The sequence below is a fragment of the Callithrix jacchus genome, chromosome 13 (genome assembly GCF_049354715.1).
Source record: "Callithrix jacchus isolate 240 chromosome 13, calJac240_pri, whole genome shotgun sequence".
In the NCBI taxonomy this organism is placed as follows: Eukaryota; Metazoa; Chordata; class Mammalia; order Primates; family Cebidae; genus Callithrix; species Callithrix jacchus.
This window is the reverse complement of record NC_133514.1, coordinates 50,756,009-50,771,835: the sequence shown is the minus strand read 5'-3', so window position 1 is coordinate 50,771,835 and position 15,827 is coordinate 50,756,009. Positions and strand designations below refer to the sequence as shown.

Genomic DNA, 15,827 nt, shown 5'->3' with positions numbered 1-15,827 from the left:
ACACGGAGATGATAAATCTCGGCCAGGCACGGTAGCTCACACCTGTAAGCCCAGAACTTTGGGAGGCTGAGGCAGGCGTATCACCTGAGGTCAGGGTTCCAGACCAGCCTGGCCAACATGGTGAAACCCTGTCTCTACTAAAAATACAAAAATTAGCCCAGCGTAGTGGTGCATGCCTCAATCCCAGCTTACTCCAAAGGCTGAGGCGGGAGAACTGCTTGAACTAGGGAGGCAGAGGTTACAGCAAGCCAAGATTGCACCACTGCACTCCGGCCTGGAAAACAGAGCAATACTTTGTCTAAAAAAAAAAAAGATACTCAAGGTACCCTGACTTGATCATTACACACATTCTATGCATGTATGTAACAAGTATTCATATTGTGCGACCCCTCTTGTGGACCCCTGCCCGGTACCCGATCCCAAGTAACAGCTCGAGCGAGAGTCGGAAGCCGAGTTCAGGTTTATTGGGACCAGCGGGCAGGCCAGGAAAGGAAGGAGATCGGGGCTGGCTGCGACTGCGCAGCTGGGGTAGGAGGGTTTTATAGGGGGGTGGACGGGGCGTGGACACAGGGCTGGCGGAGTGTCGTGGGGGCTTAGGATAGGCTGTCCATTTCTGGGCAGGCTGCTGAGGTGGCTCAGAGGGTTATGTATCGGTTCAGGATAGGCCGAGGCTTGGCGGGCTTTTCTGTTGCGACGATTGGCTACTTTTCGTTGCTGGGCAGAACAGAACTGGTTTGGCGGGCTTTTCTCAAGGCAGCAGGAAGCCTGAGGGGAAGGCGGGGGCAAGAGACCTGGGGGAAAGATGGCGGGGCTCTCTACCGAACATTCCCGACTCCTTAAAAAAGGAAAAGGGGGCGATGGAATCGATCTGACTACTTCCTGCTGTACAGGGGCGGAGTGGGGTTTCAAAGAGTCTGGGAAGTCGGCAGAGGGTGGTATGCGTAATTGGAATGACGAGGGGTTGGCTGTAGTAACATCTGATGGATGGTGAGCCGGGTGAGTTCCTGAAACCGGGGCTGTAGAAACTGAAAGAAACATGGGGCAACTGATAAGAGAAGGAGAAATCCTATGAGGGGACCGAGAAGGGGGAGGAGATAGGGTAGGATGCCGTTCAGCCCTCCCCATAGTGGGTTGTCGAGGAGTGCCTTTCTTCTTGCGGCTAAATTTTCTTGGAGGGTTTTTATCTTATCTCTAACAATGCCAGAGCGGTTGGCGTAGAAACAGCACTTTTCATCTAGTGCCAGGCATAGTCCTCCTTTTTCTGCGGTAAGTAGGTCTAGGCCTCGGCGGTTTTGCAGGACCACCTCAGCTAAGGAATCAAGCTGATCCTGAATAACCTGTATAGTGGATGAAAGTAAATCAACATCATTAATCAGTTGGAGGGAGAGCTGATGATAAGAATGTAAAGAATAGCCAAGTCCTGCAGCCCCTGTGGATAGGGCAGCGGTTACTCCAAGGGTAGCTAGCAGAGGAATGAACTGAATTGCCCGCTTTTTCCTGCTCACGATCACATCGAAGCTGGGAAGAGGGATGGGATCATCCCCAGAAACTATGCTGGCATCAGGAAACAAGGAGGCCACCATACATATTCCTGTCCAGTTTCGAGGTAGGTAAGAGAAGGCCATGTTGCTCCCGCAGACAAAACTTTGTCCGGCAGGGGCGTACATGCTGGAGTTGCTATTTATAAATTTGGAACAGTTACAGGAACTCGTGATTGAACCTAAGTCAATGTCATAGGAATTATTCATGAGGGGCTTTTGATAGCAAGTGACATTAGTACAGAGGTTTGACAAGGGTTGAACTGCAAAAGGAAGACGGAGAGTTCCATTGGTGCTAAAGTTAGGAATTGTAGGTAAGGCTAGAGGCATAGGTGTACCCAGAGGCATACAGATCCAGCAGTTGTTAGCTAATGAGGAATTGCTATGTAGGAGGAAACTGTGAACTGCTTTGAGGAGATTTTGGGTTTGGACATCTAAGTCTATCTGTCGAGACTTGGGTAAGGATATGGGGTGGTAAGATATGGTGGGAAACAAGGTCTTTAGGATCTCTTTAACATGGTGGGACCTCATTTGGTCATGTGGGCCTCCTCCATCACTGATACCAATGCTTGGGCTGCTTTCCCAACATGCCATTTTTCCTAAAGCCGGGCAGGGAGCAATGGCATATTTATAGGTGATGCCCAGTGGAGAGGTAGAGGCCCAGTCACCTCCAAATGAGCCACCACGTTTGCCATCAATCCAGGCTGTAAAATAGGTTTTATTATTCCTTATGCAAGTGGTGTAAGTCTTATAGCAACTGCTGTGGACAGACAGATGAATTTCTGTGGAACAGTTACAGGCTGGTTGGGGAGACCCTGGGGAAGTTGTTGCTATGGTGGGTTTGTCAACGCATTTATAGTTTGTCCTGCCGCCGTAGCCAGTATGGTAGGCTGTACGTGTTCCACAATCAACTTGACTAGTGAAGGATGAGGGCGTAGAGAGTATAATCCCTCCTTTGCATTCACAGGGCTCACCATAAACAGAATTTAAAACTTGGTTGAGATCATACTGTTGCCCAAATCCACTACGAACTGTGGATAAGAGAGTGGAAATTACAGCGAGTAGGGGCCACATGTTGGCTCGGGGTTGGAGAGGTTGAATAGGTCAGAGTTTTTGTATTTTGAGTGATAGGGGATCTGTGGGAACGCACTCCCAACGAGGTTTAAAGGAGCCACTTGGACACTTCTTGTACCCAGGATGGGATCTGAGCAACCTTGATAGCCGTGGGGGTGGTTAAAATGACAGTGTAGGGCCCTTCCCACCGAGGTGAGAGGGGTTTTGGAGTGAGGGTTTTAATGAAGACAGAGTCACCAGGGGCAACTTTTCCCAGAGTGGGTGGAATCTCTGAGGTCTGGGGTATGGAGGCGTTGGCGTGTTCCCTGAGTAAATGTCTGAGGAGAGTAAAATAGGGGAGGTAGGTATTCAAGGGGGAACTTTCCGGAGAAGGTGGAGTAGATAGCAGGAAGGGTCGCCCGTATAGGAGCTCGAATGGGCTGAGCTGTGAAGCTCCTCGGGGGCGGGCCCGCAGCCTGGCAAGAGCTAATGGCAGCAATGAGACCCACGACTGCTTGAGCTCGAGAGAGAGTTTGGTAAGTTGATCCTTGATTAGTCCGTTGGCCCGTTCTACCTTACCCGACGACTGGGGGTGGTAGGCCGCATGCAGTTTCCACTGAATCCCTAAGGAAGCACAGACAGCATTAGTAACTTTGGAGACAAAGGCCGGGCCGTTGTCTGACTGAATAGTGGCCGGGAGCCCAAACCGAGGGATGATGTCCTGGATGAGGTGGGCAGCAACAGTGTCGGCGGACTCCGAAGTAGTGGGAAAAGCTTCGATCCAGCCTGAAAAAGTATCAACAATGGTTAACAGGAACCGAAATTTCTTATGTCTTGGCATGTGAGTAAAATCAATTTGCCAATCTTGTCCTGGTAAGGATCCACACAAGATGACAAGCCCCTTGCGGGTTGGTTTTCGCACAAATGGGGCATTGAGCATGGACCTGGTGAATAAGGGAAGGGAGCCCTTCTGGATGTAATATGGGTAGGAGGAAGTGGAGTAGGGCCTTTGGCCCGATATGCAAGGAATCATGGATGTCCTTTATGATGGTAGTTTTTTGTGCTTGGGGAAGTATCAGAAGATTGTGGTTGAAGGCCCATCCATCCCTAAAGGTCACTTCAGGATTTTGCTGTAAAAGTTCGAGCTCAGAGTCGGAATACTGTGGTTTGTAGCAGCGTGACAGGAAGTAGATCTCCTTTGGGGGTGGGCAGGTTTGTGCAGAATCTCTGGCCGTCCTGTCTGCAAAAGCATTACCTAGGGCTACTAGGGACCCTGAGGTTTGGTGTCCCCGGCAGTGAATGATGGCAACCTGCTTTGGGAGCTGGATGGCAGAGATGAGATCAGCTATGAGTCTCCCGTTAACTACCGGGGTGCCTTTAGTGGTTAAGAATCCTCTCTCCTTCCAGATCATACAATGGGAGTGGGCAATAAGGAAGGCATACTTTGAGTCTGTGTAGATGTTGACAGTTTTGTCTTTGGCCCATTTGAGAGCCCGGGTAAGGGCGACTAACTCAGCCTGTTGTGAGGTGGTTCCTAGGGGAAGGGAATGAGTCTCAATGACGTCTGAAGGAGTCACTATTGCATATCCAGCAATACGGGGTTTTCCTGGGCGTAGGAAGGAACTCCCATCTACAAAAAGCGTCGCTTCGGCCTCGATAGGAGTGGAATGTAGGTCAGGCCGTGGGGATTGAGTTTCAATAATAACCTCGAGGCATCGGTGATCTTGTGTTGGAGCGGTTGGGGAAGGGAAAAGGGTGGCTGGGTTAAGAGCAGGACAGTGAGAGAGGGAAATGTCGGGGTTTTCCAGGAAGAGGAGGTGTAGGAGTTGGGCCTTGGACAGCCTGAGGTGTGGTAAGGCCTGACTAGACACGAGCTCCTGCAGTTTGTGAGGGGAGAATACTGTGAGTGGTTGCTGGAGGTTGATCTTAAGGGCCTCTGTAGTAAGTGCGGCGGCTGCTGCTAAGGCTCGAAGGCAAGGCGGCCACCCTTTTTCTGTGGGGCTGAGTTGTTTGGAAAGGTATGCTAGTGGAAGGAGGGTGTTGCCGACCGGCTGAGCCAGGACTCCTACCGCGATGTGGGCTTTCTCATCCGTATACAAATGAAAAGGAAGATTAGGATTGGGTAGAGCAAGAAAGGTGGAAGCGCATAGCGTTTGTAGGAGCGCATGGAAGGCTCGGGTCACTGCTCCCTGTGAGGTAAGTGGGCCTTCAGGAGTATCTGCAGCTGCTTGGTAAAGTGGCTTGGCTAAAAGAGCAAAGTTGGGCACCCAGTGTCGGAAGAATCCCACTACCCCCAGGAAGGAGAGTATTTCAGTGGCAGACTGAGGAGGTTGGAGGGCTTTCAGAGCCTGCAGTCGGTCGGGGATAATGGATTTCTTCCCCGGGGAAAGCTGTAGGCCCAAGTAAATGACTGATGAGGTAACGAGTTGGGCCTTCTTTCTTGAAACTCTATACCCTTTATCTCCTAAAAAGTTGAGCAGGACAGTAGTGGCTCGGGTGCACTCTTCCTGGCTGGGGGAACAGACGAGTAGGTCATCAACATACTGAAGAACAACAGATGGGGCTAGGCGGCAGCCTAGAAGGTCTGTCGCCAGGGCCTAACCGAACAGGTGAGGGCTATCCCTGAAGCCTTGGGGAAGGACTGTCCAGGTGAGCTGACAAGAGTTGTTAGTGAGTGGGTCCTCCCAGGTGAAAGCGAAGATGAAATGGGAATTTGGGTGTAAGGGAATGGTAAAGAAGGCGTCCTTGAGGTCAAGGACTGAGAAGAAGGTAGTATCGGAGGGAATTCTAGAGAGTATGGTGTACGGGTTTGGGACTACAGGATGTATAGGAACTACTGCAGCATTGACTAGTCGGAGGTCTTGAACAAGGCGGTATTCTCCTGAGGGTTTTCGGACTGGGAGGATGGGAGTGTTACATGGGGAATTGATGGGTATTAGGAGGCCGCGGCTTTTCAGCCTTTCAATGATGGGGCGAAGTCCTAGGCGGTGTTTCTTGGAAATAGGGAACTGAGGCCGACAGAGAAATCGAGGGGAGTGTTCCTGGAGACAGATCCTAACTGGCTTGTGGTGCGTAGCTACTATAGGTGTGTCCGTCTCCCATACCTTAGGATCTACTTCGGGGAGGAGAATGTCTGGGGAAGCATAGTCTGAGTTGAAGTTAAGATGGTGAGCCACTAACAGGAGGTGTTGGGGAGAGGCCGGAAAAGTAATGTGGGCTTTGAGTTTTGTCAGGATGTCTCGCCCCAGCAGAGGCACAGGGCAAGACGGAATTATGAGGAAAGAATGGCTGAATGGGACTGAGTTATACATACAGGTGAGCGGTGGAGTTTGGCGTGGGGTGTGTGCAGCCCCATCGATTCCCATAACAGAGACCTGGGAGAGTATGGTCTGGCCTTGGAAGGAGGGAAGTACAGAGTAGGTAGCCCCCGTATCGAGCAAAAAGGAGACGCTTTTTCCCGCTACCTGAAGTGACACCCTAGGCTCGGCGAGGGTCACTGGGGTCGACGAGCCTGGGCCCCCCTAGTCGTCTAAAAGCCCCAGTAGCTCGGGGTATGAGTGATCAGGTGAGCCAGACTCCCGAGTAGAGGGGTCGGGGCTGGCCCCCCTGAAGAGGTACCCCTTGGTCCAGTACCTCGGCTTGCATTGGCCGGGGTCCTGGATCCCTGGGGACACTCTGATTTCCAGTGGCCACTGAGCTGGCAGAGGGGGCAGGGCCTGGTGGGCGGCCGTGGCTGTGGACAGGCTCGGGACCAATGTCCTTCTTTGCCACATTTGAAACATGCCCCTGGCGGGGGCTTGGAGCGGCTGTCTGGACCCCTGACTCCTGCCACCAGGGCTTGAGTTTGGGCTGCCGCTAGGGCTTGGGCCTGCAGCGCAACCTTTTGCTTTAATCGAGCTTGGCGGGCAACCTCAGCTGCATCTTCCCTGGCGTTATAGACTTTAAAAGCCATCTTAACCAGGTCTTGTATGGGGGTCTCTGGGCCTTCTTCAGCTTTCTTAAGTTTTTTTCGAACGTCAGGCGCAGATTGGGAAATGAAGTGGGAAGCTAAGATAGTAGCCCCATTTTGGGAGGCTGGGTCTAGTCGGGTATAGCGGACAACGGCTTCCTGAAGACGGTTGAGAAAGAGGGCAGGGTTCTCATCTGGCTGCTGGGTGACCTCTCTTAGCTTATCATAGTTAACAACTTTATTGGATACCGCTTCTAACCCACGCAGCAGGTATTGAAGCATACGGTCCCGGGCCGGAATGTGGGAGCTGGCCCCATCCTGATATACCCATTGGGGATCTGTAGTGGGAATGACTTCTGTACCTACTGGAACTTGGCTTGGGTTTATGGCATGATCCCTATCTGCTTGATGCCTGGCTGCCGCTAGGACGCGTTCATGCTCCTCGGCAGAGAGGGTCGATGTACAGATGACTCGAATGTCTTGCCAAGTGAGACTATAGGCCTGGGTGAGATACTCAAACTCCTTAATGTACGTGGAGGGGTCAGCCGAGAAAGACCCAAGGCGGCGCTCAATTTGAGCTAGGTCTTGGAGAGAAAAAGGGACATGAACCTGGACAAGGCCCTCCGCCCCGGCTACCTCCCGTAGGGGTGCTATGACAGAGGGAGGCGCTGAAGTCTTGGTACGGGTATGGGCCGCCACGGGGGAAGAAGGGGGAGAGCAGATGGGAGGAGGAGCGGTCGGGGGAGTAGCGGAAGGCGTAGGTGGAGAGGAGGAAGAAGGCACAGTGGGAGGAGGCACAGAGGGAGGGGGGTTAGGTGGGTCGGTGACTTCCGGAGTTGGAACAAAGGGGGAAGACAAATGGTCAGGCATCTCTTCCTGCATGATATATGGAGGTGGTTTGGTTGAGGTGGTAGGGGTCTGAGGTAGGGTGGTTTGAGCTAGGAGGACCTGGTGAGTAGAGCAAGTGGAACAGAGGTCAGGGTGGGAACGCAGGTCCCAAAAAGCCTGAACATAAGGCACTTCCTTATCTTTGCCAGTTCGGCGGCAGAAGTTATCTAGGTCGCGAAGCACATTGAAATCGAAAGTGCCGGTGGGAGGCCAATGCGACCTGTTATCGAGCTGATACTGGGGCCAGGCCACCTGGGAGAGGAAGATAAGCTTTTTTCGCCTAAGGGTTTGGGAGTAGCCCAAACGAGTGAAATTGAGAAGCAAACAACCAAGTGGGGTGTTTTTTGGAATTTTGGACTCCACGTTCCCCATGGTGCGCGCGGCGAAGGATTCCTGCCAGTCAAGGGAGGTCTCGGAACAATATGCGAGCTCGGAACAGTATCCGAGTGGGCTGGGGTAGTGTGGGGGAGGCGTCCCTCCAACCCACCAGCTACTCCAGAGGGAGGCGGATAGGAAAAGATCAGAGAAGGCGTCCCCTGTCTGATCATTCCTATTTATTCGGATTTGGGTGGGTCAGAGAAGGCGTCCCTTGTCTGCCGACCCAAGGCTCCTGGAGCCTGGTTGGGGGATCCTGCTCGGGCCGGCCGGCGCTTGGCGAGGGATCCGCGGACGGGGACTGAGAGGAAGGGCCTTTGCCACACGCACCACGGAAGGAGAAGGTAAGAAACAGGACTTACCTGGTCCGGAGTGCTGAGGCCGAATTGGAGGAGGGCTGGAGAGGTCGCTGGAGGGAGGGGGTCGCTAGGGGGGCTAGCGACCCTCGCTCCCGGGTTTCGGCACCAAATGTGCGACCCCTCTTGTGGACCCCTGCCCGGTACCCGATCCCAAGTAACAGCTCGAGCGAGAGTCGGAAGCCAAGTTCAGGTTTATTGGGACCAGCGGGCAGGCCAGGAAAGGAAGGAGATCGGGGCTGGCTGCGACTGCGCAGCTGGGGTAGGAGGGTTTTATAGGGGGGTGGACGGGGCGTGGACACAGGGCTGGCGGAGTGTCGTGGGGGCTTAGGATAGGCTGTCCATTTCTGGGCAGGCTGCTGAGGTGGCTCAGAGGGTTATGTGTCGGTTCAGGATAGGCCGAGGCTTGGCGGGCTTTTCTGTTGCGACGATTGGCTACTTGTCGTTGCTGGGCAGAACAGAACTGGTTTGGCGAGCTTTTCTCAAGGCAGCAGGAAGCCTGAGGGGAAGGTGGGGGCAAGAGACCTGGGGGAAAGATGGCGGGGCTCTCTACCGAACACATATGAGGCCGGGCATGGTGACTCACGCCTGTAATCCCAGCTCTTTGGGAGGCTGAAAGGGGTGGGTCACCTGAGGTCAGGAGGTCAAGACTAGTCTGGCAACCATGGTGAAACAAAATCTCTACTAAAAATACAAAATATTAGCTGGGTGTGGTGGCACATGCCTGTAATCCCAGCTACTCGGGAGGCTGAAGCAGGAGAGGGCTTCAATCCGGGAGGTGGAGGTTGCAGTGAGCTGAGATCCTGTTATTACACTCCAGCCTGGGAAACAAGAGCAAAACTCCATCTCAAAAAAACAAACAAACAAACAAACAAAAACAAGTATTCATCATATGTATCCCACAAAGATGTAAAATAGTATGCATTAAAAAAGGAAAAGACTGCTAGGAATTTAGCAATGTATTTCTATGCAAAGGCTTAAAGCAGATATATAACATGTCAACATAAATGAGAACATAGAGTTACACAACTTGCTTCTCTTACGAAATGTTACATTTTCCCTGTAATACAGTAAGCCCTGGGCCCTCTTATCCCTTGGCTCCACTTCTTCTTCTTCTTTTTTTTTTTTTTTTTTTGAGAGAAGGAAAGAAAAAAAAAGGAGTGAAGGAGAGGAAGAAAGAGGAAGAAAAAGAGGGAGAGAGAACGGAAATGTTGCTTTCTTCTAAAAAAATGGGTATTAATAATGGCCAATCAGTATTTCATTTAAACCTATGAGTAGGTGTGATGTGGTATTGACAAGAATATATATTTTGTGTATTTAAAGTGGAGAGCTCTATAAATATTTATTAAGTTTACTTGTTCCGGATCTGAGTTCCAGTCCAGGATATCCTTATTAATTTTCTGTCTCATGGAGTCTAAGTCTCTATGTATCTGGGTGTTAGGATCGTTAGCTCTTATTGTTGCATTGATTTTTTTACCACTATATCTTTGTTGCTTTAAAATCTATTTTATCAGATACGAGAATTGCAACTCCTGCTTTTTTATTTATTTATCTTTGCTCTCCATTTGGTTAGTAGCCTTGACTCCATTTCTGTGGATTCAACTAACCTCACATTTTTAAAATGTGGTGGACCCGTCACAAGTTTAACCCAACCCTGACCTCAGAGTCTTCATAAATGCTCACTGAAGAAAATTTCCAGGATGACTCCAGGACCTCTCTTCTGCTCAGAAATGTCAGTAAAGAAGCTTAGCAACACGACTTTCAACCCTAGTACCAAATTCCCCCCTTGCCTTCTACCAGAAGATTCATTCCAACAACTGGATAGAAGAGAATCTTCCAGGACATCAGACATGGCTTGCCTTAGGAGTAGGCGAAGTAAGAACACTGCTATCTATGCACAAAGAAAACAGGGTAAAACTGAGATACCTGTTACTCAACAGATTTCCTTGGCTTGAAAAAGAACTAGTAGACACTGGCCTAATGGGAGTTCAAAATGCATCAAGAAGAGAACTATTCAAAGGTGGCTGCAGTTTCTGTGTGGATCATAGCCTGAGACTGCTACAACAGGGAATCATGACACCAAGCCAATTCAACCACTAACTATTATTCTTGTACTTTTCTTGCTGGTAATTTACGCACCAGGTTGAGAAAGCTACTCAATGCTAGGATGGCCTGTATACCAATAATCTTGATAAGAGTTCTGTGATGTCTTTTCTGTTATCTTTTCCTTTCTACCATGATACCAGTAATTTATAAGACACCTATGTGTAGCTTGAATGTGTTTGAGTAACTTCAACATACCTTAGCTCTCCTCTCTGACGTGACCCGAAGAGCCAGTAAGTAGGTCCTAAGATTACCATGTGTGCCAGAAGCCTGAAGTCAGTGAGATGAAGCCCAACATCAAGAATGGGAGTAAATCAACTTGTGGGGCAAGAATGTAAAGAAAACATTGGGTGGTTTGGCTACAGTATAATTAAACTTTCTTGTTTTCAAAAGTTTGAACTCCAATAAAAGCACTTTCAATGTGCTATTTTTGCAATTTTCAGTAACAAATGTGTGTATAAGGAAACAATGAAACTGACATATTCGAGTAACATTAAAAATTTTTTTTTCTTTTAAAAAAAAAAAAAAAGGCTGCAAGATGAATCAGTTATGTGGCTTTGGCCCAGTACGGAGTGGAGCTCAATTTCAACCCAGATGCTTCTGACTTGGAAGGCCATTCTTCCAAGCATCTTTTTTCTAGTATGGTAGGTATACATTCTGACTCCAGGTCTAATTCCAGAGACTAAACTGTTTCACAATACCATGTCTTCTAAACTGAACAAAATACTTGCACAAAATAGTTGATTCTCTTCTTGCAATTTCTTTTCATTCAGGAAAAGGGAAAGAACACACATTTAATCAGGCATCCAATAAATACAAACAAATACAGTGTTAACATTTAAATGCTTTCTCAGAAAATATTATTTTAAATGATAAACCAAAAGAATGTATATCTAACACACCAGAAAAAAGATGCTAGCAATTAAGGAGTGCAACCATTAACGCTGTAACTACGTGCAATCAGGTAAGTCACTGGGAAGTGAAAACCACCTACATTTCTTCCAATTAAAACCAAATTAATAACTGTCATCTTATAAATATGATAGCCAATGTGAGACACTACCCACAAAATGCAGAGGGGCACAGACAAGTCGCAGCAATGTCATGACTGCTAAGTTCACAAGTAAGGGAGACACACCATTTTCTGAGATATACTGTAAGGACACCAATGACCAACAAACATATGGCATTGCAATGGCTGTTTCAGGAAACATCCATTTACACTGTTTCCTGGATTTCTGGCATAAGAACATGACTGAAGACATATACCGGCCCTACTACCTTGACAATTCATAACCATTTTAACAGTTACCATTTTGCTACACAGAAGATTATAAAGAAATTGTATTTTTCATAAGACTCTACGACCTACTTCCTGTAACTCTGACCTGCACATATCGTACAACCTTAATATATAATTATCAAATCTGATAACCAACGTTCTGTAAATTACCAGCTATTACAGTATTTTGGTGTTTGCCTGTTAACCAAGTTGAGGTGGGGGGGGCGGGTTGGAGGAAGCCTCATTTCACCTGCCCTTTCCAAAACTTCACTTCAAGAGTGTTCAAAAACTCACTATGCCCAGGTAGAAATCTCCAAGTTCGTCTAGTTTTCACTGCTTAACAAAAGCGATGTAGAAAGCAATTACTGTACCCTCCATCAATCTTTTCAAATTGCACAGAATTCCTTCCAGAAAATTCCAATAGAAAAAAAGGTATTCCCGTTTTAGTATGAACGTCATCTTTCGCACAAGTCACTGGAGAGTGAAAGCCTTTAAAACATTTAAATGTTCCTGGTATTGCTTTCTGATGAACGCGATAATCCATATTTACCAAGATTAAAAACACTTCCACCACGTACGGCAAATCTCTCCAAAAACACAAAATCGAATTCAAAAATTACAAACAAAAAGAGAAATGTAAAAACACTTGCATAAACTTTGAAATGTGTATGGGTTGACATTACTCAAGCCATCATTACTCAAAAGAAACCTCTGTAAAATCGAGAACGCACAATCAATGCAGTAAGATGCCGGAGAAAGCCAAACCGGAGGGGATGCGCAGTCCCGCATTGCAAATTTCAACACATTCGGCCCGGCGCGGTGGCTCACGCCTGCAATCCCAGCACTTTGGGAGACCGAGGCAGGTGAATCACGAGGTCAAGAGATCGAGACCATCCTGGTCAACATGGTGAAACCCCATCTCTACTAAAAATACAAAATATTAGCTGGGCATGGTGGCGCGTGCCTGTAATCCCAGCTACTCGGGAGGCTGAGGCAGGAGAATTGCCTGAACCCAGGAGGTGGAGGTTGCCGTGAGCCGAGATCGCGCCATTGCACTCCAGCTTGGGTAACAAGAGCGAAACTCCGTATCAAAAAAAAAAAAATTTCAACACATAGATTCCTAGAGGTCACTCACTAAGGAGAAGAAAAGTGCGTGGCTCTCTCTAGAGCACCCAAGTTTCGCCGCGCACCATCAGGAAGAGGGTTGCGCCGGCGCGAGGACCGGCCGGTGGGCGTTCCGGCAACCCACAGCTTGCAAGGACCACGGCCATCCCCGGGGCCTAGGAAGGGTGGCCCAAGGGCAGGCCCGCGTCCCCGGGGTGACCCAACCCGCACCTCCCCACGCCCCGGGATTATGCAACTCTCCCCCTCTCCGCCCGCATGCTGGCGCAGCGCCCCCTCCCCGCGCCCAACCGCGCAGCGCCATCGCCCCGCCCGCTGGCCTCGCATCTCTGCTTCAAACAAAGCGCGCGCTAAGAGGCCGGCAGCGGCCAGAAACTGGGGACAGGAGGGGGGCGGCCATGTTGGCGCGGGGCGGCGGAGATGTGGTGACGGAGGAGTACGGGCCGGCGAACAAGGAGCGCGTGCCCGCCCCGAGGCCCATGCCCGACCCGACCCGGTTCCCGCAGCGCCCCGGCCGGCACGGGGCGCGGTGTCGGCGCCGCCCGAAGGACAATGCTCCGCCGGGCCCCGCGCTGGCCGCGCTTACCTGCGCCCCCTGCCAGGCCGCCGCACCCCTGGCCCGCCCGCAACCTGCACCCTCTCACGGGCCTGCACGACCCCCGCTCGCCCCGCGCGGACCTTACCTGCTAGCCGCTGATGCCGCCGTCGCTGGTTAGCGCTCTCGCCGGCCCCAGGCCGAGCCAGAAGGCCCCCGTCCCCGCCCCCTTGCCACGAGCAGCGCACCGCACCTGACGAACTGCAACAGCCACCCAGGCGCAGGGCGCCCACGGCCCACTACGCAGGCGCGGTGGAGCGGGGAGGAGGAGTTGGTGGAGCGGGGCAAGGCGGGGCGCTGGAGGGGGCGGCTAAGGCGGGGCCGGAGCTCGGGACTTCCGGGTGCGCGCCGGGAATGGGCGTCGGTAAGCGCCCAGAACCCTGTAAGCCTGAGGGGGCGCGGCTTCTCCCGGAGGGCAGGCAGCCGGAGAAGGGCTTCGTTTTCGCCCAGTAGGACTTTCAAGAAAGGACAGGGCCGGGCGCGGTGGCTCACGCCGGCAGTCCCAGCACTTTGGCAGGCCGAGGCGGGTGGATCACGAGGTCAAGAGATCTAGACCATCCTGGTCAACATGGTGAAACCCCGTCTCTACTAAAAATACAAAAAATTAGCTGGGCATGGTGGCGCGTGCCTGTAATACCAGCTACTCGGGAGGCTGAGGCAGGAGAATTGCCCAGGAGGCGGAGGTTGCGGTGAGCCGCCATCGCGCCATTGCACTCCAGCCTGGATAACAAGAGCGAAACTCCGTCTCAAAAAAAGAAGAAGAAGAACAGACCCCAGGAGCGCTCACGCACAGAGGGATGATCGCGTGCAGAGGCAGCAAGAAGGCCGCCATCTGCAGACCAAGGAGAGAGGCCTTGATGGAAAGCAACCCTGCCAGGCAGCAGGGCGAGCTGGGACTTCCAGTCTTCAGCACTGTGAGAAAATAACTGTGCTACCTAAGCCACAGTCTATGGTCTTTTGCTATGGCTGTTCCAGCCAACAAATATAGCATCTTCCCTGCACACCTAAAGAGTTCCTGGGAAGAGGCCCATGTGCCTGGCTTGGGTCACGTTGTGATATAGCTGGCCTAGAATTAGAACCAGTACAATGCCATTTTAAAATGGGAAAACTGTTTCCATTCTCCTCACAATGACTGCTAGCCATGGCTTCTGTAAACTACTAAGATTACCTTGCAAAATGCAAAGAGAGGACAAGCTGCATACTTTCTCTTATCTGTAACTGCCAGAATTGTTGGCCTTTGTTTATCAAAGTAAGCACCCCCAGATAATTCCATCCTGGCGCCAAGTAACCTAAAATTATGTGGACCCCACACCTGTCCAAATAATGTATAAACTAATGTTTATCTTGACCTCTGTAAACCACTTAAGTGGCAATCGGAATGACAAAAGTCCCCTGGCCCTTGGAATGCCTGGAGCCCCCTCACCCTCGTCTCAGCCTAGGAGGTGATTGATAGCTTTCATTCCCATCTCCGCTCCTCACCCCCACTCCCAAGGTGGTTTTGTGGGTATAAAAAGGTCTTGTCACTCTTCTTTCGGGGCCACGGGTTGGAGAGAGGTGAGTCCTCCGTGGTTGCCGGCAATAAACCCTGCAATTTGGCATACTTTTGTTCTGGTGTTGACTTTCTGTGCTAAGTTCAATGCAACAATGTCCCATCTGTTACCAGTTCCCGCGGCCACCAGATGCTGAGCTCTAATTGGCCAAGGGCTCATCTCAGCCCACCAACCTGGGTTCACTTTTCCTGGTTTGGTTAAAGACTTTAATTTAAAGCAAGTGAGAACTGGATGCAGTGGTTCACTTCTATAATTCCAACCCTTTGGGAGGCTGAGATGGAAGGATCACTTCAGTCCAAGAGTTCGAGACCAGCCTGAGCAACATAGCAAAACCTCATCTCTACAAAAAACATTTAAAAATTAGCCAGGTGTGGTGGCACGCACCTGGGGTCCCAGCTACTTGGAAAGTGGAGGTGGGAAGATCACTTGAGCCTGGGAGATCAAAGCCGCAGTGAGCTGGGATTGTGCCACTCCACTACTCTCTTTTAGGCAGAATGAGACCCTGTCTAAAAAATAAAAGAAAGGAAGGAAGTGAAGTCAGGCCTGTGGCTACGTGTTTTTTTTTGTTGTTGTTGTTTGTTTGTTTTTTGAGACAGAGTCTTGCTCTGTCACCCAGGCTGGAGTGCAGTGGTGTGATCTCGCCTCGCTGCAACCTCTGCCTCCCAGGTTCAAGCAATTCTCCTGCCTCAGCCTCCTGAGTAGCTGGTAGTACAGGCCGTGCCACCATGCCTGGTTAACTTTTTGTACTTTTAGTAGAGACAAGGTCTCACCATGTTGCCCAGGTTGGTCTTGAACTCCTGGCTTCAAGCGATCCTCCCACCTTGGCCTCCCAAAATGCCAGGATTATAGGCGTGAGCCACCGTACCTGGCCCAGGGTTCTGTTCTAAGACACACATCCTTCTTGTGGCGTGTCCTTTCTTCACTTACACGCTTGCTGTTTCTTGTTCCTGTGTAATCTGTCACTTTGCGGCACTTCCTTTTCCTCTGTGTTGACAGAGCCTGGCTTGTTCAGCCAC

General features: G+C 50.6%; 1 protein-coding gene across 7 annotated transcripts; it reads right to left on the bottom strand.

The window, feature by feature from the left end:
• Positions 1 to 442: 442 nt before the first annotated feature.
• Positions 443 to 13,504, bottom strand: LOC103791237 (syncytin-1-like). Of its 7 annotated transcripts, XM_078347718.1 has the most exons (4): positions 13,350 to 13,504; positions 8,884 to 8,980; positions 8,166 to 8,607; positions 443 to 3,377 (listed from the first exon to the last, which is right to left on the bottom strand). In XM_078347718.1, exon 4 carries the CDS (start codon positions 2,610 to 2,612, stop codon positions 906 to 908), a length of 1,707 nt encoding a protein of 568 aa, XP_078203844.1. In that variant the 5' UTR covers positions 2,613 to 3,377; positions 8,166 to 8,607; positions 8,884 to 8,980; positions 13,350 to 13,504; the 3' UTR covers positions 443 to 905. The 7 variants fall into 7 exon arrangements, with proteins under 7 accessions (XP_078203844.1, XP_078203846.1, XP_078203843.1 ...); XM_078347720.1 differs by lacking the exon at positions 8,166 to 8,607 and having other exon boundaries at positions 8,884 to 9,005; XM_078347717.1 differs by lacking the exon at positions 8,166 to 8,607.
• Between the last annotated feature and the right edge of the window lie 2,323 nt (positions 13,505 to 15,827).